Raw genomic sequence first — 26,723 nt, forward strand, 5'->3', positions numbered from 1 at the left:
CCCTTTCTGTCGTTTACCCCTCGCTTCAGCTGTTCGCTGTTTACAGGCGGTACCTGACGGGTAACGCACAAAACGGCCCGTGAGGGAGTGGGATCGCGGCGGCAGAAAACCGGGGGCTTGAAAAACCACCGAAGTTCCACGTTTTGTCGCGATACGGTCTATACGGTACGGATCGCAGTCGCTGCGGCCTCGGAGAAGGGGGTCAGGAACCTGCGGGTCCCGCGTTCCCGATCCCAACGGGGCCGCGGGCTCGGCGCCAACATGGCGGCCCCCGGCCCGCCCCCCGGTCGCCATGGCGACGGGCCGCGCGCCACGGGGCGTGGCCGGGGGCGCGCGGGGCGGGGCCCGATTGGTCCCCTTCCCCCCGCGCGGCTATAAATAACCCGCGCCCGCTGATTGGCCGCGGGGAAAAAATGGTCGCACCACGTGACTCCCCCATCTAAAAAAATTTCCAAGATGGCGGAACCCGTCACGGGCTGAGTCCGTCGGTGGCGCGCTCCGCGCCGGGGGAGCCATCGCCGCGCAGCGTCCCCGCCTCGCCCGACGCCCAGGTCAGTACGCGGCGCTCCGCCGCCGCCGAGCCGCGCCGCCCCCGCCGCAGCGCCCGGGCTGCCACCGGCAGGGGCCCTTTAAGGCCGCTCGCTTCCCCGCCCGGCGGGCTCCCGGCGCGGCGGGGCCGCTCCCGGGGGCCGCTGGTCGCCGCCTGCGCCGCGGCCGTGGGAGGGGGCGGTGACGGGCAGCTCGCGCGGCCAATCGGAGGCGCCCGCGCGGCGGTGGCGGGCGGATTTGAGCCGCGCGGCGCCCCAGGCCGCGCGCTGATTGGGCGGCGCGCCGGGTGGGGCGGGGCCGCCGCGCGCCATCGGCCCGGGCGCGGCGGGCGGGGTAGGCGGGGCGCGGGGGGCGTGACGGGCAGCGCCGCCGCCCACTCAGCGCGCGGGGCCCGGGTTTTTGTGAATGGGGCGGGCGGGGCCGCCGCTGTCCGCAGCCCCGCCCCCCGCTCCCGCCCCGCCCCTCCCGGGCGGCCGCGGCTCCGCCTCGTCCCCCCCGGCGGCGGCGGCGCTCGGTCCGTGCGGGGCTCGGCGAGGCGATGCGGGCGGCGGTGAGTGACCGGCGGGGCCGGCGAGCGGCGGGCCGCGGGCAGCGCCGCGCCGGGGCCCGGCCCCGCGGCTTGACGGGGCGGGCGCGGCCCTGCGGCGGGGGCGACGCCCGCGGCGGGGCCCTGCAGCGCCGGGCGGGCCGCGGCCCGGGGTCGGTTCTTCCATCCTCTCTCCTCCCGCGCCTCCTTCCCTTCTCCTTATCCTGGGAATAACGCGGGACTTGGGGAAAGTTTGCGTCCTCCCGCCCTGCTCCCTGCGGCTGCCGGGCTCGGCCGAGGGCCCCGCGGCAGCCACCTCCTCCTGAAAAAAAAAAAGCCCCAGAATGGCTTTTCTTTTTTTGTGCCCGGGAGGGGAAAACGGGGGGTGCTGCCCTCGGCAGCGCGGCGCTCTCGGGGAGCCCGGCGGTGGCAATGACAGGTCCGAGGCCCAGGGGCCGCAGCCTCGCCGCCCGAACTCCGTTTTTCGGGGCTCGAGGGGGGATAAACCACGTGTGCCTCTGCGAAACCTCAAGCCTTGGCTTGCGCGGGGCGAAATGAAGCAGAAAAAGCCGAGGTTTGGGGCTGGCGGAGGAGAGCGGGGAGAGGGAGGTGTTGCCCGGCAGCCGCGTGTGGGTTTTGCTGCAGGGATTTATCAGGGGAAGATGCTGCGCGATCCCGGCGCTCCCCCAAAATGTTGCCCGCTGCCCCAGATGTGCTCTCCGGGGTGCTTGTGACAGCTCGGCGGAGCGGATGGATTTACATAACAATAATTTGACGCTGTCAGTGCTCGGCGCTGGGCAGCGGCCGGAGGGGAAGGGAACCTGCCCTTCGCTCAAAGCGCTGGCGCAATTGTGTTGTGCGCTCACTCCGCGGCCGGGGAAGGTGCTGGTTTTGGTGGGTTTTTTTGCCTGTCAATAGGCTGTTTTGACAGATTTGCATAAATCAGGCTCGTCGCCGCGAACGCCCGTACGAGCGGATTTCGTGTTCCAGCCTTGCCTCATATTCCGGGCTGGATTACAGCTCTGAAAACGCTCCCAAGGAGTGGTGATCTGGTGTTGGGAAGGTGTGGGTGGATTCGGGGTGTGAAAATGCCTTGTAAAACCCTGGGATGGGGCGTGCGGCGAGGCATTGGCTCTCTCCTGCCTGCCCCGCTTCTTTCCCACCAGGCAGCTCGGTGCCGTGCTCGTTTCCCACAGCTGCATCCATCCCCTTGTCCTCACAGCGCTGGTTTGAGGCCGGGGAAATGGAGCAAGCGGTATTTTGGCCCCGGGAGCCACACCGAGTGAATAATCCCCTGGCCGACGCGTTTTGATTTACGGGTATTATGCCCTGTCAATAAATGGGACTCGTGCTGCATTTATTCCCTGCCCTCAAAGTGCTTTGCTCCTTGCCAAATCTACCTGGAGTTAATTATCTGAACTGTGCTTTTTTTTTCCTTGGTTGTTGTTGTTGTTGTTGTTGTAACGGCAACATTTTTAAAAGCTAAGGAGCTCTGAAGTTTATATAATAATCTGGTTCTTGGCAGGGTTTCGTGGTGGGGGTTTTTTGTGTGTGTGTGTAATGCGGTCGGTCGCAGCGCTGAGTTTTAATCGTTTCTGATGTTTCCAGCACCACTGTTCGGAGTTCTCAGCCTAAAAAGCTGCCGCCGTCGCTCCACAGCCTTGCTGGAAGAGTTGAGGGCATTGAATTAAAGAAAGCTCAGCTGCTTGTATACAAATATACAGCAATTACAAGGCAACAAAGTTATTGCAGAACCCTGCTGTCGCCATGGCAACACGCTCACTCAATTACATTTGGAAATGTAAAATGCCACCCAGTTAGAAAGAGTAAGTTTTAGTGACTGCAGATTTTCTGGGTAAAGTGAAATGTGGAAGATGCAGCTTTCCAGGATTCTCTGCTTTTTCCCTCCGTCCTTGGATGGCATGCCTTAGCACGTGCATCTGACAGATTGGTGGTGTTGATATTAAGCTGTGCCCTTGGTGGTCTAAACTTAGGGGAAAAAAAATCTTTAAATCGTCACAGTTTAAACTTTGTCACTTTTTTTTTTTTTTTTTGTTTGTTTGCTTGTTTTGCTTCAGGACTTAGCTTTAAGAAAGGAGACAGAATAGAGAAAGCAAATCAGCTCAGAACACCAGAATAATTTGTCATTTGCTCAGCGGGATGGAGATGTGGAAGGAAGGCACAAGTATGGCCTGCAAAGCTTGTATTCCCTTGGGAGGAGATGACTGTTGGGCAGCCTGTGTCTGTGTGCTGCCATCTCCTAAACAGACTATCCTAAAGTAGGGGAGAACTGCCAGGTGTGGATTACCAAGTTCTTGAGAAGCCCAGAGAGCGTCAAGTGTGGGAGATAACAAGTGGAGGAGAACCAGGTCCTGGTGTGCGATGCCAGTGAACTCCGTAGTGGAAATTAGTTTTACTTTCTTGCCTGCCTTTTGATGTGAATCATCAGGAAAATAAAGAAAGGCCAGGTTGGAGAGGGCTTGGAACAGCCTGGGATAGGAGAAGGTGTCCCTGCCCATGGCAGGGGGATGGGACTGGATGGGCTTTAAGGTCCCTTTTCACCCAAACCATTCCAAGAGTAGATGAAAACAGTAAGAGTAGTTTCTTGTGTTATCTTTGTGGCGGTGAAGATGCAACTCTCTGCTGTGCTTATGTTTCACAGGCCATGTCCCATTAATGCAGAAAAGATAGAAACCGGCAGTGCAGTAACAGCAGGACGAGGTAAATACCAGAATGAGGTTTTTTTCTTAAACTGGTAGTAATGTGTTTAGAGACACCTGGAGATCAATGAACTCCTGAAGAAGTTACCTGGTGGCAGGAGCTGATAGGAGATATTTAGGTAGGTGCAGATGGCAGTGGGTTGTCTTGAAGAAACATGTTCTGCCCAAATCTTGAAGGGCATGAACTCCAGACTGCCTCCTGAGCCCTTGGAGCATCTGGAGTGGGAAGGTTTGCAAGTCCCCTGGATCTGTGTTAGCTGAGGGATGGTTTTGGGTGGAGGCTGTGCCCAGTTTGTCAGGATGTTCTGCTTTCAGCACCAGCCTGTGACGTGCCAGCCTTGTGGTTTGCCCACCCCTGGAGAGCAGTGGCCTGAGCAGAGTGACTACAGCCCCCATGGTCAGTGTCTGTTTTTCTCCTGGCCGTACAGTTGTGAAATGGTTGGGGTTGGGAGGGAGCTTTAAGGTCCCCTTAAAGCTCATCCAGTGCCATCCCCTGCCATGGGCAGGGACACCTCCCACTATCCCTGGTTGCTCCTAATGTCCAGCCTGGCCTTGGACGCTTCCAGGGATCCAGGGGCAGCCACAGCTTCTCCAGGCACCCTGTGCCAGGGCCTGCCCACCCTCACAGGAAAGATTCCTTCCTCCCATGGGCAGAGGTGGAAGCACAGGAGCTCCCTGTTTATAGTCTGCTGAAAAGCTGGAGTTGAGTCTTCAACCTTAAATCCCCTGTGGGACTGCAGGGGTGAGGAGCAGGACTTGTTCAAAATGAAGGTTAAAATTGCCCGTGAGTTTAGCTCAGTTTGCCCTCTTTCTCTCTCTTTCAAATGCTTTGTGCTTTCTGGGGAATAGACCTTTTAAAGCCAGTTTGAGGTGTATCTGTGTTCCAGAAACCTGCTGCAGTGCCTGAAACTTGTCCTCGAGGTTCATTTGCAGGTTTCAGATCCAGGGGAAGCTGCAGACTATCTATACCTGAAGTGCCCAAACACATTGCAAACGAAGTGTTGAGACTGAAACTTGCCCATAAATACATAAGATGGGATAAATCAAATATTTCAGGAGAGTTTTCCTTCATCTTCCAACATTCCCCTCATGCTGGTATGCCAGACTGTGCCTTTGTAAGGTCACTGGAACCAGCTGTGCCTATGTGCTGTCGAGGTTACCCTGGGTCTGTGTGGGTCAACTGATGCTCCCTTCAGGGTTTGAGAACCTGAGTGCTCACTGCCCAGCTGTGCCAGCTTAATCTTGGGGTTAAAGCGCTTCTTCGGTGTACTCCTCCAGCTAAAGAAGTGTTTGTGCACTCCTTGGCCTTGTGTATTTGTATATAAAAAATATGAACCCCAGCTCTTGGGTCTGTATTTCACTTGTCTTGTACCTGTGGTTGAGTATACACAGAGGAGTTTATTTGCTCAGTGAGATCTGTTGCTGGCCTATTCCAAATGGCAAAGCTTGTCCCAAACCACAAGGAAATATTAATTGAATATGTTATTGGGCCACTGGTAATGACATTTGTTAAATATTTGCCAAGTATTCTTCTTGCTGGCTTCTTCAGTGGTGTCACATTCTACTTCATTGCTCTGCCAGTTCACCTTTAGCTTGTTTCCAGTTATCCCATCACTTTTCCATCATCTTTTTCAATCCTGCTGAGTCTATGTGGGTTTAGATTTTATCAGTCCTGTTGGAAGCCCCTGAGTTTGTGCTTTTGTTAGGGTGTGTTTCACTGGGCAGAGGAGCCAATGGGATGTGTCTTGTCACTGAATTCACAATTGCTTTTCAGTGTTGAGCCCCCTTCCCTCATGGATAGCTTATCCCTTCCATTTACCTTTGCTCCCAGCTTCTCCAGGTCCAAGCATGCCAATGCTCCAGAGCATTGCAAGGAAACAGAGCAGTGCAAGGTTCCCCTCACTTGCTGAGCTTAGAGGTCTGGCTTGGGAAGGGAAAAACCCCGTAAAAATATGTGTGTTTGCCTCAAATAGCTGAAGCTGACAAACAGCATAAACACTAAAGCTGTCTGCTTTAATAATTAGAAATGTGGCAATATTGGAAACCAGTAAAAGGGATAAATAGTCTTTTAAAATATTAAAGTAAAAGCTATGTGCGGTGGGGGAGGAAATGGCTGTTAGCATTTTGGTTCAATTTAGGTTGCCTCAAATATATATATATATGTATATATATATATATATATATATATATATATATATAAAAATATATGTATAGCCTATATTGAATACTTGGATGAGGGAACTCCTCAGAGCCCTCCTGTAATTAATGCCACTTGCATTTTGATTGTGTTATGCACAAGCCCAAAGTGGGCCACGTTTACTTTCTCCTGCAGTGGACCATGTTGATAAGGCAATACATAACAGATGATTCATGAAGTGCTGCTTGTCATTGCCAGGGCTGCTTGAATAGCGAGCAGATTTTGGGCAATGCTTCTTCACCGGAAAGATTTGGGCAGTTTAAACTGAGAGGAGGAGGAGGAGAAAAAAATCTGCGCTGTATTTCTGGCTGTCTTAAAGGAGCTGCCTCACAGCATTTAGAAGAGGTTGGTGGGGGGAGAATGGGTGAAATAAATGGGGGTAGAGAAGCAGGAAAGCACACAGAGTTTGCATAATGATGTTGAAAGAGGGAACAATTAGAAAAAGACTGTAAAATCTCTTGGAAAGCTTCTGTGGTTTTTTCTTTGCAAGGAATTACAGCTTGGCCTTCCCCTCTGAAAATCCAGGCCTTTTCTGTGGCATTCATTACTGGGCACATCTTGATCAGCTTCATTTTTTTTAGCTCGTTTTTGTATTGGATATTACCTCAGAGAAGTTTGATTAAAATGTGCCTCTAAGAGCCATCTCCCAGTGCAGAGGATTATGTGTTGGCTCGTGGTCCTGGGCACACTCAGCCCTCTGCCTCCTCATCAGTGTCTGAACCTTTGTTCCTCATGTAAGAAGCAGTTAAACCCCAAGAAGTTGCAATTTGAAAACTGGATCTTTGGGTCATGAGAATCCTTTTTTTTTTTTTTTTTTTTTGGGCCAAAACTGGGTTATTTTAATTTAGCTTGGTTTTCTCATAACGAGCCAGTTATTTCATCGATCTATTCCTCTATCTGTATGTATCTGCTGGAAGAAGAATTGTATTTTAGGGGTTTTATTTTCTGCCATCACAGGATAAAATAACGTGCAGGGGCTGAGCGTCTCAGCCTGGGTTTTGGCAGCACAGCAATGTGTTGTTTTAAATGTCTTTTTAAGCGTGTCACTCCTTCATTCCTGGGAGCACTGACATCCAGCTGAACTGAACTCCATGTATCTTTCATGAGCAGTGAAAAACCCTGATATTTCACACGTAGGAAATAAGTCACTTTATTAATTTTTCTGGAGAAGTGGCGCTTTAATGAGGTGTCTGTCAGCGAGACTTAATTACAGTTAAGTTCTAGGAGCATTAGTACACTGTGTCTTGTTCCTTGTAAAATGAACTTCCATTTGTCACGTGTGTGCGGGAGCATTGGTTTGCTGATAGAATTTGTGTTAACTCTACTTTGAGGAATAGTGGTTACTCATAACTGGGCTGTCACCAGTCACTTCATATCCTTCTGCCTGGATTTTCCTGATGTGCTCCAACAGCTTACGTTGCATTTGCTCGGGGAAAATAATGCTCGGGTTGGTTCTGGGGTTGTGTTGACAAAACATTATCTCCAAGAAAAGGGTCCTTCATGTGAGCCTGAAACAAGGAATTAATCTTGGTGTGTGCTGTTCCCAAGAAATTGTCAGAAAAGGGGTGTTTTTCAAAGCATTTGGAAGGTTGCATTTTTCCCCACGGGAGCTACAGTTACCTAGTTCTTGTTGCTGTTTGTGGTGGATTCTGGTAAAATCCTCAATACAGGTGGTTCTCCTGGAGAGCCAGAAAAATGGCCTGCCTTTTGCTGCAGGTTCATGTGCATGTGGACTGGCGAGATTTGCTTCTCTGCTCAAATAACGTGCACAGAAGTGAAGAAAGATTGCATTTTTCACACCTTTATAACAAAGAGGGTTGCGCAAACTGGAACGGTCTGTGAGCTTTAGCCTTGGGAACTCAGGGCAGGAATTTGAGAACACTGGTTTGGAAGGAAGTGGGATGAGATGGAAGATGGGCTGTTGGCCTTGACTTTGGATGCCGTGGTTCCACCTGCAGACAGATAGGATGCAAAGATCACAGAATTCCCAGGGAGCATTGGAAAGGGAAGAGCTGTGTGCAGACTGTCCATCAGGGTGGTCCTGAAGGAAGAATTCATAGGTGAGACAGAGCTTTCCTGCAGGCTGGGTTGTGTTTTACAGCACTGCATACGTGGAGCTCATATCTTCATACCAAGAGAGTCTTTTTTTCCAGCCAGCAGTCTTGCAATGGAAGGAAACTGCTGTCCCCAGTGCTGTGGGTGAGTCAGGAGAGGGGACCTGTCCCAGGCGTGGCTGGAACGAGGTCACCAGGACGGTGACACCGAGCTCGGTCTCGTGCAGCCCGGTGGGGTGTGTGTCCTGCTGGGAAGCCTGGCTTATTTCTTCAGCCTGCTTGGGGAAGAAGGGAGCACGGAGTGCTTTGGAATAACTCAGAGGATACTGGATCAGGTGGAGGTCTTGGTGGAGAGGATGACACCTTTTTTAAAAGGGGCTGGCACCTTTCTAAAGCTGGAGAGGGCAAGAACACAGTGAAGTTCAGCTTCCTGCTGTCTTCCCAGGGAGATGGTGCAGCTTGAGTGTGGTTTTTGCTGCTGGAGCATCTTCAGGGACAGGGAGAGAAACAGACCTGGCTGAGTTAATGGTTGGACTCAATGGTCCTAGAGGTCTTTTCCAACCTTAATCATTCCATGAATGTGAGCAGGATCTCTGTTGGGCTGTTGCAAAGCTCAGTGTGTCTTTGCTCCCTGTGCAAAGCGGAAAGCCTGGTCTGACACTGCTCTTTCTGCTGTTGGTCAGCAAACCAGCCCCTGGATTCTGTCCCCCTGAGCCCAGCTGTGGGTGGGAATTGCTGCACACATCACCTGAGCTCGCCGTGCTTTAGGGCTGCTGCTGCTCTTACTCAGCAGGGCAAGGAGGGCCCGGGTGTGTTGGGTGGTGAGAACGCTCAAACTTCGTGTCTTGTCCTTGCTCTGTGCCAAAGAGTCAGGTGCATTGGGATCTGGTGCTGGATGTCCTGCTGAGTGACCAGTCCTTCCAGTGGGCCTGGACAGACACTGGCTACTGTGATATGCATTTGCATTTCAGTTCTTCCTCACTACCCGATGCATGTGGACCTCCCAAAATAAATTACTCTCCATGTGGATTCTGTTGTGCTTTTCTCCTACCCAAGACAGATTTCCTATTTGAGTCAAATAGCAGTGCTTTGGTTGGGAGGAAATGTTCTTTACTTATTTATTTCCACAACTGATACCTGCTGTCAGATCCTGGTGGAGGTTGAAAGATACATTTGAGTCAGGGCTGCCTCTCACAAGGTACTGACCTGGAAGCATGATCAAAGGAGGAGGGAGAGGACTAGAAAGGAGTATTTATTCTGATTGTACATGGTAGGTACCTAATGCTTCTTTGGGGGCTGTGTTTGCCTCTCCTTGTCAGGCTTTTCTTCATCCCCTTGTTCTTCCCTGCTGCTTCATCTGCTCCCTGTGCCTTGGATGGAGCCTTTGAGGATGGGCCTAATCATAACAGTGAATGAAATATTTAACGTTAGGAAAAACACTTCCTGCTTGAAGCTTTGCAAAAACCACCAGCTCGTGATGGGGAAAAGTAATCTGAGGTTTTCTGTTATAAATTATCGAACCTGCAGAAAAGCTGGAGACTTCTGGGTCAGTGGGCAAAAAGGCTTGATGTGATTTCACAGCAAAGTGTGGCTCTGTCACTGGCTGCTTTATGCCTTGGAAAAGATGGCCTTGTCATTGCCAGGAGGACATTCTGTAAGCTGTTGAGAGGAGTAAAGACTTTTACTGTGCAATTTTCTGAGCCATCCCTGCAGATATTGGGTGGATTTACACAGATTGCACGGTCTTGTTCATCTCAGTTGCTGTGTCTGGGTGTCTCTTGCTGCTGTTGCCTGCACTAGGTTGTGTTCTGTCAACAGAAAAAGGTGGTGGTGATACCTGCAGGATCTGATTCTATTACTCTGTAATTGAACTGAAACAACAAGCCATAGTCAAAAGAAGGCAAATATTAGTATTCAGAACTTGAAAACCACCTCTGACCCCAGAAAGCTGATGATAAAGCTGGGCAGGAGCCTCACTTTGTATATTGGGGCACTTCTCCTTATCTGTTTTGGTGGTTAAGGGCTTGATCCAGTACCTGGTAAAGGCAGCAGGGATCTTCCCTTTGCCTTGAGCTGGCTGTGAGGGTGACTCCGAATTGCAAACATTCATGTGGACCCATGGGGAAGGCTCTGGGCTCTCTTGGGCCAGCACAGTTCTCTGTCCAGGCGTTTGGGGCAGGCATCAGGAGGGATTTTTTTCCCTGAAAGAGTTGTCAGGCTTTGGAAGGAGCTGCCCAGGGCGTGTCAGAGTCTCCATCCCTTGTGATAGCCCCGGGCCAGCGGTGTGTGCAGCTGGGAGAGCCCAGGGGCCAGCAGTGTCCCTGGCACGGGGTCACGCCAGTGTCGTGTGGCCACCAAACCCAAGCGTCCTCCTGTCAGCTGACAGCTTTAGAGTCACAGCTGAATTCTGTTTGGCGCTGAAAGTGTGCTGCTTCTGGGCTTTGCTCTAAAAATGCTGGTCTAAAAATAAACTGCTGTGCAGGGATGCTGGAAGCAGGGGAGCAAACGGAGAACTTGAGCGCATAAGGCTTGGCTGACTGCAGGGATGGGATGGTGGAACAGCAGCCAGGCCAAGGCAGGAAAGTTCTGCCCAGGGGAATAATTCCCTGGGAAGGGGAGGAGGAAGTAGAGGAACTGAGAGTGGCAGGTAGACGTTGAACTCTACTGCGACTGGGCTGCCCCACTTCAAAGGGAGCGGGCCATAAAAGCCCCAGCAGCAGTTAGGTGAGGAAAATTGCACCTCAGATATAAAATCGTGCCGTGTAGCAGCTCAGCCAGGCTGGCCTCGTGCGGGTCCTCTCAGAACTGGGAGTTCGGACTGCACAGACGGTGCAGGAAAAAGAGGAACTCTGGTTTAATGAGGGGCTTACCTCGTTTGAAATGGCAGCAAACCCGAGCAACCTGAGCAAAGCAGAAATGGGAGCATCCCCTTGCCCCGGCCTTATCACCCTCCCCAGGACAGGGATATCCAGCCATTGTACACTTCCCATTCCTTGATCTTCCAGTGCCTGTGTGAATGACATTCCCCACATTCTTTCCTTAGCTGGAAGGAGCTGATCAGGCCGGGAGGTTGGGAGTCATGCTGGAAGCTCAGAGATAGCTCAGGCTTTAGCTGTTGGGCTTTCTCTTCCCTCTTCCTGAGGGTTTTCCTGGTGCGGGATGCCCCAGTCCAAGGAGCTGGTATGGACATCTGATCCTCATTGCTACCTTTTTGCTCCAGCAGGAAAAATCTTCAGTGTCTGCATTCGCTAGAGGACTGTCTAAGAGGAGCAACTTAGACTATATTTAAATAAATAAATAAAAAAAAGCAGCATATTCTTGGCAATAATTTAGACTTCTGCTGTAAACTGTCTACATTCCCTGGGGGATGAGGTCTCCTTTTGAGAAAATCTGTTCTGGATTCAGCATGTTTGACAATTTCTCTGTGTGACTACCTTCAGGTTTTTGTTTTGGTGGGGTAAATGAGCACAATAATATGTGTGCGCTTCTAAGTGCTCAGCTTGGGGGTTTATTTCTAATCTTTCTCTTAAAAATATCAAAACTCTCTCGTCAGGGTACCAGGACTGACAAGGTTTGCGTTCCAGTATTGTAACACAAGGTGTTCTCTGTTTCAGAGTGTAAATATTTATCTCTTGTCAAAGCTGAGCAGTTACTATTGGGAACTGATCTGGCATGTGAAAAGGTTTTCCTTAAGGAATTTGTTTCCTTTTATTTACAGTGTTATTGTATATTTAAATTCCAGGGCCTCAGCATATAGCTCTGAGGCTCCTTCCTAGCACTGGCAGCAAAAACGGGAATTATGGAAGCCTCAGAATAGGGATGAGGGAATTCTGAGCACATGCTGGAGCCAGCCAGCAAGCCTGGCTTAGAAACCGAGGCAAACCCAGGCCAGGTCCTGCGTCCTCCTGCCAGGGCAGTGCTGGGGCTGCCAGCGATGGAAGGGGCATGGGTTGAGTTCAGGTGAGCACAGGTGTTCCCTGGGCTGGCATTTCCCAGCTGCTGGGCTCTCCCCTCGGCTCTTCTCTCCTGGAGCTGGCCCTCACGGCCCTGTCCATGTGGTCTCTGCTTTTCCTCCCTGCCAGCAAACCTGCTTTGTCCCAACCTTCCCGCAGCACTGGGAGCCTTCCCCAGTGTCCTCCTGTCGGATCGCTCTCTGCTGTGTTTGCCACAGGTTTGGGGCTGGGTTCCTGCTCCTGGGAATTCCTGAGGCCTCCCTGCTGCCTGCAGGTCCTGCTCCTGGAGGGCTGGAGCCTGCTTTCGTCTCCCCGCAGTGCCCGGCATTGCTGGGGAAATCGTTCCTGTTGTATTGTGCCGCACGTGGGAGGCTTATTCAGCCTGCAAAGGTCTGGGGTTTATTTTTTACATCTCCCTAGCTTCTGTACATGCTTATTTTTTGATGCTGGCAGTTGCTTGAAGTTCTCGATGCTCTTGACTGCATGCTGGAGCCTCGGAAGAGCAGCCAAGGGCTGTCGAGGAGGGGTGCAGGTTGTACTGTTTTCCCTCTGTTAGGGAACAGCCTCATTGAATGGCATCAGTTTTTGAGGCTGAGTTTAGCCTCTGCCATGGCAGGGCAGAGCTGCTTTTGCTCTTGCCTAGCAGTGTGCAAAATACGTATCTCAGACTAGAGCCAGCACTGGCCTTGGAGCTCGTCTCGCTGATTCAGAGGTGATAGGCAGATAAAATGGAGTGAAAATAGGAAATGCTTTCTTTGCCTCTGGTGTTGGAATATACACCTGGTTATTTCACAGGTGTATACTTCATGTATGTGAAAACAAGTCACGTCTATGTTTAATATTTTCATCCGTCCATATTTCTGCCTGGTGTGTCTGTCCAAACCCCAAGGACAACAGATGGATTAAAATCCAGGCCTTTATCATCTCCAGAGTTTATCATTGCTATCAGGTCACATCAACTTCAGTTCTTGCTCTGTAATCTCTGTCTCCAGGGACGCACATTCAACGCACCCTGTCTTTTCTCCTCTCTGACATCTCGTGTGAAATTCGAGGTTGGTGCCTTTGGGGCAGCAGGCCCTTTCCTGGTTTGGGGAAGGGTTTGTGTCTGGGGCCGGATGGGGGCAGCTTTGCCAAGGTGGTTTATGGCTTTATGCAGAGTTTTTAATAGCACTTGCAAATCTGACTGCTGAAAGGTAAATGGCCAAAGTTATTCATAAACACTGTGATAGTCGCAGTGGAGACTCTTTGAATAGAAAGCTTTGTTCAGGATTTCCTGGAGTGAGAAGCAAAGCTGTCTTGGTCAAAGGGAGCTGCTCTGTGTGGATTCAGCGCTGGGTTTATCTCCCTTGTTTAATGCGATATATTTTAGCAGAATCAAAGTTGGTTCTGAGTGTTACTGGCAGAAATGGCAGCCCATTTGCATATTTACTGGCTTCTGGGAGTCTAGATATGTCAGCAGCCTCTGCTCCTTTTCACTCGATCTTATCTCCCCATTCCATTTCAGGAAAAAAATTCCTGCAATCTCCTTCCCCCGCCCCAGCCGTGGAGTGTGCTTTGCATGCCGAGTGCTCTGAGGTAATGGGGCTCGTGTTTGCTTTGCAGTGGCCCCGCGCTTTACTTGAAGGGAAAACTGGTGCTGAGATGTAAATTTTCAGCCGCCTGACATCCCGAGGAGGTGTTTGTCTGTCAGAGTGTGCTGAGGCTGTGCGTGGTTTCCCTCAGGAAGGGGCTGCACTTGGTTGGAGGTGGCTGCAGGCATTGGCTGTCAGGCCATTCTTTTTCCCTTCTGCCATAATGTAACTTATTAATCATGCTCCTGGAAACACAGAATCATTTAGGTTGGAAAAGTTCTGTTAGATCATCAAATCCAACAGTTCCCCCAGCACTGCTGCTAACCCGTGTCCCCAAGTGCCACATCCACATGGCTTTTAAATTCCTCCAGGGATGGGGACTCCACCGCTGCCCAGGGACTGACAGCTCTCTCCACACAGAAATTTTTCTAAATATCCAACATGAACCTCCCCTGGCACAACCTGAGGCTGTTTCCTCCTATCCTGTCACTAGTTGCCAGGGGGAAAAGACCAACCCCACCTCAGTATAACCTCCTGTCAGGTACAAGATGGATCCAGATTAATGCTTACACGCAGAGTCTTTGGATTTGTTTTGTTTTCACCTTGTGTTTTTTTTCCTGTTCGTTTATTTCAGAGTATCACAAGCAGCAGGTGATAAGGTGGATAAGGTGAGAGGAGATCCTGCAGAGCAGAGCTTTGGTGACTAATGCCGCTTATCTTGAAAGCCAAGCAATTCCTCCTGGTGTGGAAGCTGGAGCTGTTAGCCAGAAGTTACAGGAGGAGATTTAGGAGCATGCAAACGTGCAAAATCCCAGACTCCAGGAAAGCAAATAAAAGACCCCCTGAAGGTTGGGCTTTGATGTTTTGAAAGGCTGAAGAGGGACAAAAGCAGGTGTAAATTACTTTGCTTCATTCCCACCATGAAAGAGGAGCGAGTTGCTGGGAGGAGTATTCTGACTGTGCTGTTTAGTGTGAAAAGCCATAAAGGGCTTGGAGCTGTTGGTGGATGAGAAGCTCAGCATAACCCAGCAAAGTGCTCTGCAGCCCAGAAGTCCCAAACCCCCAGATACTGGGCTGCATCCGAAGAACTGTGACCAGCAAGGAAGGGGAGATTCTGCCCCTCAGGCCTACAGAGGTGAGACCCCACCTGCAGAGGTGCCCCAGATGCTTTGCAGTCCAGTTTTCTTATTTCCAAGAACAATTCCAGTTTGCCTTGCTGTGTTCACATTGTGCAAACAGGCAAAATAGGCTATGTAAAATGTAAATCCTAAACTAAATGATGCCCTTCCTTCGCACTGACTTGAAAAACCACTGTGATGTTGGGAGCAACACCTGGGAAGTAAATTCCCAAAAGTTTGCTGGCCTTTGTCTGTCAAGGTAACCTGCAGGTACTTCTTTAAAGGGTTTTGTTCCTCTTTGGTTCTGATGGTGTTATAAAACAGATAAATAGATAATAAAGAACCTGAAACCTGGAGTCTGAGAGGTGCCAGTTGTTCCTTTCTTGCTTTTCTTGCTTGTCAGCTTTTAAGACTGGAATATTTGCCTGAAGATTATATTTTCATTAAAAGGTGATGCTGGTCATGAAAAATGTAACCCTGTTCAGAGGGGTACAATGGAGGAACCTACAGGTTTGTGGTGACTGATTTGGTTTTCTGTCCTGGCCGTGGATGTGGCTGGCAAAGGTTAATTGTGATTTAGAACTGGAAATCGTGGAACCCCTGTGAATACAAAGCCATATATTTACTTCAGCTTCCCGTGGGGATTCCTGCCTGTTCAGTTATCAGCAGTCTCGGGCTTGGAGTCTCAGCAGCTTTAGCAGAGGAGCTGGGGACTGAACAGAGCGCCCAGGACTGCCCTGTGTCCTGAGGGATGATCCCATCAGCAGAGGGATGCTGTGAGTGGTTACAGGTTTTCCCAACAAACAAAAGCAAATTATATTGCACTTTAGAGGCGAAGTTGTGAGTTCTTGCTTTCTGTTTGGTGTATTATTCTTCATGCTTGTGTGTAAAAGTTGGATTTAGGTAAAGATCCTTTGAGTAAGATACACAAGTGCACAATGCACTCAAAGGCTGTAAGACATTTTTACTGGCTATAGGAAAATAGGCCCTTTAGGAGGAGAAATGGCAGAGTGGCACCACACGTTGGGGTTGGGATTAGATGCTCTTTGAGGTCCCTTCCAACCCAAACCATTCTGGGATTCCATGATCCCGTGCAGTTCATTGGGCCTGGGGTCTGGGTGCTTGGGTGGCTGTGGGAAGGGCAGTGTTTTGGTATCATTACTGGCATTCAGTGCTAGACAGGAGGAATAAAACATGCAGAAATACAAACTTTGGAGCCTGTGCTGGGATCCCAAAGCTTTTGGGGGTGAGGGTGTGCCATGTCCGGTGAGCTGGGCATCAGCCAAAGCTGAGGGTGCTCACCTGAGCTCTGCACACATTCCTGCAGTGTGGGCTGGGAAGCAGAGCCTGGGTCGGGGGGCAGAGTTAGGGGATACTGGGGGACAGGAGTGACACTGGACATCCTCAAACAAAACAGCTTTTTGGAGGTGGACAGTGTTTGAGCCAGTAAGTGAGGCATGAAAAAAATGTAATAAACACTGAGTTAAAGTGGCTCCTCCAGAGAGAGTGGCTGGACGAGGCTCCGTGAGCAGGTGTGGAGAGGGACCCCTCTGCCTGGAAGGAAGGTGAGCTCGTGCTGGGGACATGAGGTGATCCCAGTCAGCCTCTGGAGCAGGGGAACAGTCCAGGGGTAGCTTTGCAGGGCACTGAGTGGCTCCTGGCTAGTGTGACGTGCTGGCAGCGGCCGTGCTGCAGATGAGAAGGCACAGACCGCCGTGCTCTGTCTGTGCCATTGTTTTGTGGCCGACAGCAGAGGGCTGAATGTCCACTCCACGGTGATGCAACGTGTTTGTGGAGACCTTGGGGCATGTTTCTTTCCCAGAGCATGCCAAAGGTCAGGACTGCCAAAGCCACGGGGGCAGTAGGTAGGGATGGCTGCGAGGTTAACATGGGGCACTGGAGTGCAGCATGAAGCTTCTGGATCAAACTGGCCCTTCCAGAAAAAGACTTGAGGAAATGTCTCACCAGACAAAAGAACTGCATGAGTTGTGTGGCAGGCTTGCTTGAGTGTTCAGGCCAAATTATTTTCTCTTGGTAATCAGATAGCATTCAATTAAAAAAAAAAAAAAAAGAGAGAACTAGGCTGACCTTAAACAATGTTTGTTCTTTAAAAAAAGTCAATATTCTTTTTCCAAGTTAATGAAGTAATTAACAGTGATTGATGACACATGTACTCAGCTATTTTATGCTGGGAGACCAGATGGGTTAGGCACAGCTAGTGACCAGTAATTCTGATTCTTTGTCAGAAGGAACAAGAAGTTCAGATGTGGCTGGAACAGCTCTGGTACGTGAAGAGAAAAGGTAAATGTTTTTCTCTCTGCTTTTGCCTACCTGAGGAGCTGAAAAACAACCCCAGGTGAAGAATTGCTTTCAGCCGGTGAGGTGAGCTCCCCACCTGCCAGCCACACAGCCTCTTCCTGGCACTGAAAATGTTGTTAGGGGAGATTCTGGCTAAAGATAATACGGAATTATGGAGTTACAGAAGGGTTTGGGTCCGAAGGGATCTGAAAGACCATCTAGTTCTACTCCCCTGCCACTGGCAGGGCTGCCCCTCACTGGTTCAGGTTCCACCGTGGCCTCGAATTTTTAATCACTTCTTAGTCAAGCACTTAAAAGGAGTTTTGATTTTTCAACTCCCGAGTGTGTGTAGTGAGGGTAATCTGCAAGGCAGGGATGAAGAAACGGGATAAACTCCCAGTCTGCATTTACCTTCTGTCAAGCACTGCTTTCAGCTATCTGATTTGGACTCCTTCGAATGTGGAAATAGTAGGATGGAGGAAAAACATGGAATTGGGAAAGAAGAGGGCCTCAGAAAAAGCCAAGACAGTAGATTTTTATAGGCAGCTCTGCCCAATTTGTGCCGACTCCTGCGAGGCTCCGGTAGCAGCTGGAACAGGCTCCCGAGGCAGACTTTTATCCTTTCTCCCTCCCACGCGGATCCATCTGTGAGACTGCTTGTTCTTGCTGCTCTTGCTGAGAAACTGGATCAAGCTCAGAAGCATCCTGCTCTTTCAGACCCTCTGCCAGAGTCTTGCTAGTCAAGGAGGGCTCTGTATTCCTGCAGATTCGCACAGTCCCAGGTTTCAAACAGTCGCTTGCGTTTCTGAATTTGCAGCTCTTCCTGCTTGACTCAGAAAAAAATAATTTCCAAGCTGTTGGCCACTTTAAATTAGAGCTCCCACGGAGTGAGCATGAGGTGGTATTTCCAGATTTGCTCAGGATCTTTTGTTGAGAGTCTTAGGTGATGCTTGGGAGGATTTAGGTTCAGTCCTCATGCACTTTGTTGTTCCCAAAGTGGTTTTGCTTCTCTGTGTATTTGGGATACCTGCAGTGATTTCGTCATCAGTACTTGTTGAGGTCTAAAAACTGATAAGAGATCTGCCCAGTGGTATTGCTGTGAAATCTGTGGAAGCAGAAATCGTGTAGATACTCCCATGTATTCCTAGCAAGGAAGGAGAAGAGGCACAAAACATTTGTGGTTTTGGGTGTCCACTGGCAGATTTTTCTAGGCTGTGGAGGAGGCACCTTTGGTTCTCAGTGCAGCTGTAAGTGCTGGTCAGGGTGGCGATTTACAAAAGTGTCTGTGCAAAGTACCACGAGGGATTTCCTCAGTCTGAAACTTAGTGAGGAAAATACTTCCAGGGGCAAGCTCAATAACGTCAGTTTTGTGTTAATTTAACATAGAAATGGGGAAGGGGTGTCTTCACTTCCTCTGAGGTACCATGTTTTCAGTCTGGGCTGGTGTCTCAGTGCTTGGACTTCCAGAGGGGAAATACAGCACTGCCATCAGAGATCAGTCTGAGCACCTGACTTTGAGACACTGCTGAAAAGAGCCTGGGAAAAGCAGCTTTACCCAGGGAATCTGTGCGCCCTGGAAATCAGTTGTGGAGCGTTCCTTGACAATAAGAAGCAAAAGGATGGGAAACTGTGGAAAGCATTTTCCTTGATTGTTTTTACAGAGAATTTCTGTTACACGTAATTAGATTAATTATTTCCACCTAGGTTTGCCACCCTTCCATAGCTGTGGACTAGTTCCGTGTTAATGAAGCAGCTCATAATTAGTTAACAGCGTCTTGGCATTTGTGGCTGTTGTTCATTTTGTTTCTGATGGTGACTTCAGTGCATGTGTAGCAGTGCTTACACTGCAGGGACTTGCTCATGGAATAATGGCAGGATTGCTCCCAAAGGCAACTCCCGGGGACTGTCCAGGAAAGCACTGCAGCTCCTGGATAAGCTGGGGAAGTTCAGAGCAGGTGTTGGTTGGTCCTGGACTCTGGGTGCGCAGATGCACGCACACACTCTAATTTAACACGCAGGACAGACACGCTCAGAGATGGAATCTCTGTCCGTGCCACCACACAGAACCTGTCACGAGGTCACAGTGTTCGGCGTGACCAGCAAATCTTCACTGTGTGTGTGAGCTGGAGAGTGGAAGTTTCGGGGCAGGCGGAAGCACAATGTTTGTTTGGCTCTGGGCTGTCATGAGAGAGCCTCTTGTGACGGCTGGTGGGGAAATGTCAGCATTTGCTAAACAAATTCACCAGGGGCTGATTCCTTGAAGTACTGCCGTGTTTCTGAGGTGCTCTGTGTTTGAATCACCGAGCTGAGCCTTTGATCTCAAAGGCAGGCATCTCTGGTGCTGGTGCTGCAGGGAAACGACACGTTTGGCAAAGATGGGATGTCCTGGCAGAGGGGGCTGGACTGGTCAGTCGGGATCCTCCTCACCGGGGCATGTTTGTACCTGGTGCTCCCTTGGAGAGGAGCTGTAGGTAACAGCTGGACTAGGCTGGGTTTCCTGTTTAATTGTTACTTACACAGTTCTGACTGTAGTGAAGGCTTCAGTGCTCACGCTGCTTGTGCTCCCTGTCCCCCTTCCATTAGGATTCCTGAGTTTTGTGTCAACACTTCCAGTATTTCCCTTAAGTTCCTGAGTGCAGGTGTGGGAACTGGAAAGAATCTGATATGTTGTTTCAGTGCAATATACAGAAAGTTTTACAGAGCAAAATTTATATTTTTTGAGATGGGGACGTCACGTCTGTGTGGGACGATGCAGAGCTGAGTTGGTGACTATAGGTTGGTGTCCAGGTGAGATTTTAAGGTTTTTTAAGGTCCTTAAAAGTATTTGATTGCCACGTTCTCCAGCAGCATCCAGGAGGATGTACCTTGGGAAGCCTTCCGCAACAGGACATGCATGTGGTGACACTTCTCAAACAGCGACTTGTCTCATGGGTTTCCTTGCCTCGTGCACTTGGTGTTTGTCCTCTTTCGTAAGAAATTGTCCATTTGCCTTGGGATTTCAGAAGAACTTCTGTTTTCTCCAGCACCCCAAGTCAGTTTATTAGTGCAGCTAAGGAGAATCAGGCAATGCAGAGAGCACACTTCAAATTGTGCTTTTTCCAATTTGGGGACCCTTCCCTTGCTCCTGGGTCTTCTCAGCTTCTCACCCGGCAAAAGTGGGGGAAAACGTTCTAGCTCCGACAGAAATGAATGATCAGTGGTTTGTCTGTGTTAATCATGATTCTGCATCACTGTGATATCTTTAAGTCGCCTCTGCCTGGGCTGCAGGTTTACTATAACCTGCTTCACCAGCATGAGGAATTTGTACCACACCTCTGATGGCGTTTCTCTTGCCCTTTTGAAACTCTTACACTCTGTACTTGGAAAAGAAGGGGGAGTGTCCAGATCTGCACAAAATACGCGTGGTTTTGGAGGAACTGGGCTAACACAGCAGCTTCTGCTTCTTTATTTTTATTTTTCATTATTCCATGGTAATCCAGTTGCTCTTCTGGCCACAGCTGAGCATTAATCTAATAGTAGATTTTACAGTGTCACCTGCTATTCTCAAAGTGTGTGTTTAGAGTCAGAAAACTGCTTAGAGACTCCAAACTCTTTGAAGGGGGTGTCTGATGGTGTCTGAGGTTTGCAAATATATTTCCTGGAAGAGGTCTGGGTACTACTGGTACTGTAGGAAAAGCAACACTTCTGGGCAGTGGGCAGTGCTTGTGAAACCTGCTCTCCTGGGACAGATCCGGTGAAACTGTATTCTGCTGGAAAAACAGGAGTCGAGGGGATGTTGTCACAGGGCTGTGGGGGTCCTGGGGACTGCTGCCACTGTTTTTGTCACCTTGCAAAGTGGTGGCTGGGAAATGTAATCCCTGGAGGGAAGGCAAGCTCGAGAGGCTGTTCCACACTGGCTCTGCTCTAAATAAAGCAGCCTAGCCTAGAGGAAGGTGTCCCTGCCCATGCCAGAGGTTTGGAATGCGGTGGTCTTTAAGGTCCCTTCCAGCCCAAGCCGTTCCATCATTCTAAACAAAGACACAGTAAATCTGCCTGTGGTCACAGTGAATTGTTTCCAGGCACCTCTAAGAAGCCTCTTCCATCCCTCCTCTTTTCATGTATGGATCCTGTATTGGCAGTATTTTATAAACAAACCCTGAGAAGCAAAGGCAGCTTTCCCCCCTCTCTGGTTAAAGTGCAGGATCTGTTGCCAAAGGAGAGATTTAATCAATAAAGCTCTGAGAGAGGCTGTGCCTCCCTTCAGGTCGGTGTGTTTGTGTAAACTCAGGGCTGTTTGCTTCTAAATGCAGTGAGGGAGGTAGTTTTGGGGGAAAAAGTAATGTAAGTGATCTCGTTGTAATCAATCCATGCCGCCTTTTGGAGGGTGGTGGTGGAGTTTCCATGGCCTTTGGAGAGCAAACCCCTGGAGTGCTGCTAGAGGAGAGCCAGGATGTGGAAGGCTTTCCAGCAGCATCCCTTTGCTCCAGCGAGGGATCCTGGCTGCTGTGTCAGAGAGAGCCCGGGCATCAGAGCTCATGGTCCTGGAGAAACCTGGCTGACTCAACTCTGAAACCCCAGCCCAAGGCCAAGATTCTTCTTGGAGATGAGGAGCAGTTAAAGCTGTGAAAAATCCAGCTCTGTAAATAAAGTCCTGTAGTGACTGTCATTAGTGGTTGCCACACATCTGGACTTACGACAGCACCGAGGCACATCTGGAAGGGGTTGGGAGGAGAAAGATGAACATTCATGCTGCCACAGAATCACAGCACCCTCAGGGGTTGGAAGGGACCTTTAAAGATCATCTTGTCCCGCCCCCTGCACCTTCCACTATCCCAGGCCGCTCCAAGCCCCGTCCAGCCGCGTCTTGAACAGTGCCAGGGATGCATCCACAAGCTCCCTGGGCAACCTGGGCCAGTGCCTCACCACCCTCACAGTAAAACATGTCTTCCTAGTACCTAAACTCTCACTCTTTTCAAGTTTAAACCCATTATTCCTTGTCCCCTCACTGCAGTTCCTGATGCAGAGTCCCTCTTCAGCTTCCTCACAGCCCCTTCAGATAATGGAATGTTGCTTGGAGGTCTCCACACAATCTTCTCCTCTCCAGGCTGGACAGGCCCAGCTTTCTTGGGCTGTCTTTGTAGGGGAGCTGCTCCAGGCCTCCTATCAACAAGTCATTCTCGTGGCAGAACTGATTCTTACGTAAAAAAAAAAAAAAAAGTTTCTGTTTGGGTTAGACAAGATCTGGAGTTACTTTAAATCCAGGGAAGGCGCCTTGCGAGGAGGGCAGGCGCTTTGCTGAGGCACCGAAGCTGGGGGAAACGAGGCGCTTGGGCAGGGGCTGCAGCCCCTCAGCCCGTCCTGCAGGAACAGAGGCTCCTTTGGGCCTGTGACAAGGGGCTGACGGCAGGCTCAGGGCACGGCCACCCTCTGATCCGGGGATGTGATGGAGATACTGCTGCTGAGGCACCAGCCCCCTGTGGTTTTAAGGAGCTCTCAGGTGTGCCCTGCTAGAAGCAGGCTGAAATAAACAGGAATTAAGTGGTTCCTTGTGCTCCTGTTCCTGAGATTTTTAAAAATCCAGCAGTGACCAGACTCTGAAAATTCTCCTGTAATGCAGGAAGCTCGTTGATCCCAGTCCTGATTAAATAATGTTTGACAAACCTGCTCGTTTGAGCCTGCAGTTCTGCTGGGCACTTCCTGCACTGCCATGCCCTGTCTGTGGAAGCTCTCCCGAGCCCTTCCTTTGGTCTCTGCCTAGGGATGTGCCAAACCTGGCAGGGTCCCCGTGGCCCTGCCCGCTGGCCAGTTCCCGCGGCAGGCTCCAGCTGTGTGTGCCCATCTCTGCTCCCAGCTGGAGCCCGGTGGAGCTGGAGGTGCCCCTGTCCCCCCCCAATCCAGGGTTGAGCCTTTCTGTGACCCGTCTGGCCAAGGCAGCGGGCTCTGAGGTTCCTCTTGTGTGTGGGATGGCAGCAGGCAGGCGGCCCTGAGCCAGTCCCCGTCTGTGCCGGATGGGAATGCGCCTCTGGAATGATGCTCGGGGTGGACTCGCTGTTCCTCAGGCCAGAGGTGATCGTCCTTGTCCTGGGAGGCACTGGAGCAGAAGTTAAACAAAGTCGGGTTTGTTTTTAATCTTTTTTTTTTTTTTTTTTTTTTTTAAACCGAGATAATTTTCTTGGAAAACCCTCTAGACCTCACGATATTCAAGACAGAGGGACAAACGGCGTTTCGCTTCTTTTAATTTAAGGAGCATTTTCCTTGAGATAGCAGCAGAGGGACAAATGTACAGAAGAATTGATGCAGGTGGAGGCCTGGCAGCGTTGGTCTGCATGGAGATGAGTGTGAGGGCGACCTGGAGGGAGGTAATTTGGGACATGACTGCTGTGTCCTGGAGAGAATCGTGGATTCACAGAGTGATTGGAAAGGACCTTGAAAGCCATCTCATTCCACGCCCTGCCATGGGCAGGGACACTGCACACTGTCCCAGGCTGCTTCAAGCCCCTGGCCTTGGACACTTTGAAGGGATGGGGCAGAAGCAGGAATAGATTAATATAGGTGCTGTTGAATGGATTTGGTTTGTGCTGCTGATTCAATCCAGTTTCTTTGGGGAACTTTCTGCTGTTCGTGCTCACATTTTCATTGTGCTGGGAAAATGAGGACACGGAGATCTGGTAACTCCATTCCAAATCCTTCTTGTCTGCAGCTGAGATGGCTTATGTTACAACAGTACCTGCTGGTTTTAATGGAAATAAATTATGTTAGTATCTTGCTAATGCCTGGTCTAAGCTGACCCAGCTCTGTTTAACAGGATGGGCTGATTAATGGGACTGGAACATCTTGAACATTTGGGATGGCAGGGACCTGCAGGGGTTAGAAATGACATTTAAGTGATTTTCTCTCGAATTTGACGCTTAACATGGAACGCGTTCCAGGTGTCTAAGAATGCAAGATGGGCAGAGAGGAACTTGGAGATTGGTGATGCTGAGACACTTAGGCTGCAGAGAAACAGCCTATTAAAGAGGGCTTTTAATGAAGCAGAGCAAGGAAGGGAATGTGTTCAGCAGTGCCTGCCAGGGCATTTTCCTGCACATCAGGGCAGTAACCTCAGAAAGCCCATCCTGAGCCACTGCGCCAGCGCTGGAAATCTCAGACCTAGTTCTGCTTCTTGGAAAGGAGCGCTCCAATCCGAGTCTGCTAAGAGCTCTTCCAGGAATAGCTAGCACTGCCTGAAATGCCGTGGCACAGCCACGCTGTGGACAGATGCTCCTTGTGCAAGGCAGAAGCAGTCCCCATTGCAGCTCCCATCGCAGCCCCAGCGGTGCTGCAGGGCACCACTCCTTGGGATCTGCTGCCGGAGCAGTTTGGGGTGAGCAGAGTCAGCTAGATCCATAGGGATGGGCTGGAGCTGGCTGCTGCCAGCAGGGTGACCTCACCCCGGCGCTGGGTGATGCCTGGCCAGGCAGGAGGAGCTCCCCTGGGTACCCACGAGGGATGGGCTGCTGGTTTTATGGTGTTTTATGGTGCAAAGAAGGAAAATCACCTGTGGCTGTGGGATACTCTACACGTAAAGGACAAAGCTGGCTTCAATCTGGGAGCTTGTGCCAGTGGCACAGCGGAATCCCTGAGACAGCCTGCCTGTAAAACAGGGATGCTCAGGAATCCCAGAATGGTTTGTGGGGAAAGGAGCCTCAAAGCCCATCCCATCCCACCCCCTTCCACGGGCCAGGTTGCTCCAAGCCCCAGTGTGCGACCTGGCCTAGGAAAATTCCAAGGATGGGAAATACTGGATGTCACTAGGTATAGTGCCAAAACCCCCCTGAAACCAGCCCCCCAAACTGAACCTGAGCAAGTTCGTTTGATGGAAGGGTGGCTGCTTAGGGCAGCCTTGGTGGGGTTTCTCCAAGCCAGGGTATCTACTGCTTCTATACTTCCATGTTTTGGGGGGGCAGGGGCCGGGGGTTGCTGACTCTGTGGGTCATTTCCCCCTGTTCTCTCTCCCTCCCTCTAATACACAGCTTCAAAATAGTTGGGAATGGTGGATTTTTTTTTCCCCCCGGGGCAGTATGGAGCTGCTTCTTAGTAATCTGCTGGAGGCTTGGGTAGAGTGGGAGTGGAGTTGATTGTGTGGGTTTTTTTTCCTTCCTGCTCCAAGACCACTTCTTGGCACTGAGGAATTTTTCTTTAGACTTCTTTGGGGAACAGATGCATGAAGTACAGTTACCACTCATACATATGGCTTTTAAAATATGGAAGCTGTTGGACTGAAGTGGCTTCATATGGTGCTGTTGGAGGATGAGAATTAACACGGAATTTTGGGTTTCTGAGACTTGAATGTGTCGTTGGAAAGTTGTTTCCTTTAATTGTTTTTTTTTTTTAAATAATGTTAAGTATTAATCTGCATCTTCATGGTTATTAATCAAAGTAACATTTACAACTCTGAAAATTACTCTCTCTGTAGCTCTTAATGCCTAAAATAGCATTGTGTTTTAATCTTGGGGATAAATAGGTTATATAATGTACAATTTAAATGGTGCTAATCCTAATTTGCTAACGCGGACATCTTTTTCTTTAATTGCAGGTTCCCGTTTTAAAAGCCATTGGAAGACATTCTGCCACCCTCTTGGATTACTTCCCATACGACTCAGCATGTCACTGTGCCCTGGATTTTACAAGGTGGCCATGATTTAATCCCCACTTCCCACTCCTATGTATTGGTGAAGCACTGGAGCTCTTCTGAGCTGCTGTTACTCCTGTGGGAACTGATCTGTCTTGAATCCCTTCTCCCAAGGACTAGACATTGCCAGCAATGAGCTCCCAAAGCCATCCAGGTAAGGGCGAGGCCACTTGGAGTCCCAGCAGCGACCCCAAAACGCAGTTTGTTGCATGAACACACTTTTTAATTGTGCTGAAACTGTCATCCAGACCCCCTCCCTTCCCTGCTTCGTCTCAAACTTTGTGTGAAGGTGGAAAGTGCTGTTGCTGTTACCAAGAGTTACAAGGAAGTTTGTCTGTTTCAAGTTTCCGATTGTCCTAAAATTTGGGTTTGTAGTCATTGCATCAGTGAGAATTGGTATTTTCTGAGTCATTAACCAGATGTTTAATTTGTTAAATCTGTGCAGATGAGCTGTAATGATACGGAGTGTACCTCCAAGGAACAGGCATGGCTCTGCTGGTGCCTTTATTGATATTTAAGAAAACTCTTGGACTTTTAAAGTATTTTTTAATAGGGAGGAATAGTTTTGCTGGAACAAAAGTCAATTGATGCGCCTCAGTGCTGTCTGGGGGATTATCCCTAATGTATCTTGTAATTTGAGGCATGATCTGTCACTACCAAATTGTGCATTTCTGTCTGTCAGGAGGATATGTAGCTGCTCGGTTACCTGCTTTTGAGCTTAAAGGTGCCTCACACATTTGTTTTTAGGGAGTTTGGGGCAACTTTTGTGTTAGGCAGAGCTTTGTAAGAGGAATTTTAATTGTGCTTGGGCTGTTTCAGTTTATGGTACAGAACTGGCTGCTGCAAATAATCCAACAACGACAACAAGGCATGTGGAAGGATTTATTTCACTCTGCCTCTGCGAGATAACTCTGTGACTTCAGTTTAATCAGGTTGGGGTTAACAATTAAGGCTGAAGTGCTAAAAGCCAGAGAACAGCTCCTAAGATTTAAGGAAACACTTGTTTGTGGGGGAAGAAATCCTGCAATAAATAGGGGTGCTGGAGTCTACGGGCAGCAGGGGTAGACCCGACCCTCTCCTCACAACT

General features: G+C 49.9%; 1 protein-coding gene across 7 annotated transcripts in view; it reads left to right on the forward strand.

Annotated features, from left to right (window-relative positions):
• Positions 1-421: 421 nt before the first annotated feature.
• HDAC4 (histone deacetylase 4) overlaps positions 422-26,723 on the forward strand; it is a 180,270-nt gene continuing 153,968 nt past the window's right edge. For 4 of the 7 annotated variants that reach the window (XM_066189349.1, XM_066189353.1, XM_066189352.1 and 1 more), the window contains exons 1-2: positions 422-551; positions 25,541-25,790. In XM_066189349.1, coding sequence (XP_066045446.1) covers positions 25,769-25,790 — 22 coding nt within the window. In that variant the 5' untranslated portion in view covers positions 422-551; positions 25,541-25,768. Of the gene's footprint in view, positions 552-1,043; positions 1,100-15,094; positions 16,990-25,540; positions 25,791-26,723 lie in introns of those variants that run through there. The other 3 variants (XM_066189350.1, XM_066189351.1, XM_066189354.1) reach the window with 3 other exon arrangements.

The sequence above is a fragment of the Chamaea fasciata genome, unplaced genomic scaffold, assembly GCF_029207755.1.
Source record: "Chamaea fasciata isolate MVZ Bird 193981 ecotype frontalis unplaced genomic scaffold, bChaFas1.0.hap1 SCAF_8, whole genome shotgun sequence".
Lineage (NCBI taxonomy): Eukaryota > Metazoa > Chordata > Aves > Passeriformes > Sylviidae > Chamaea > Chamaea fasciata.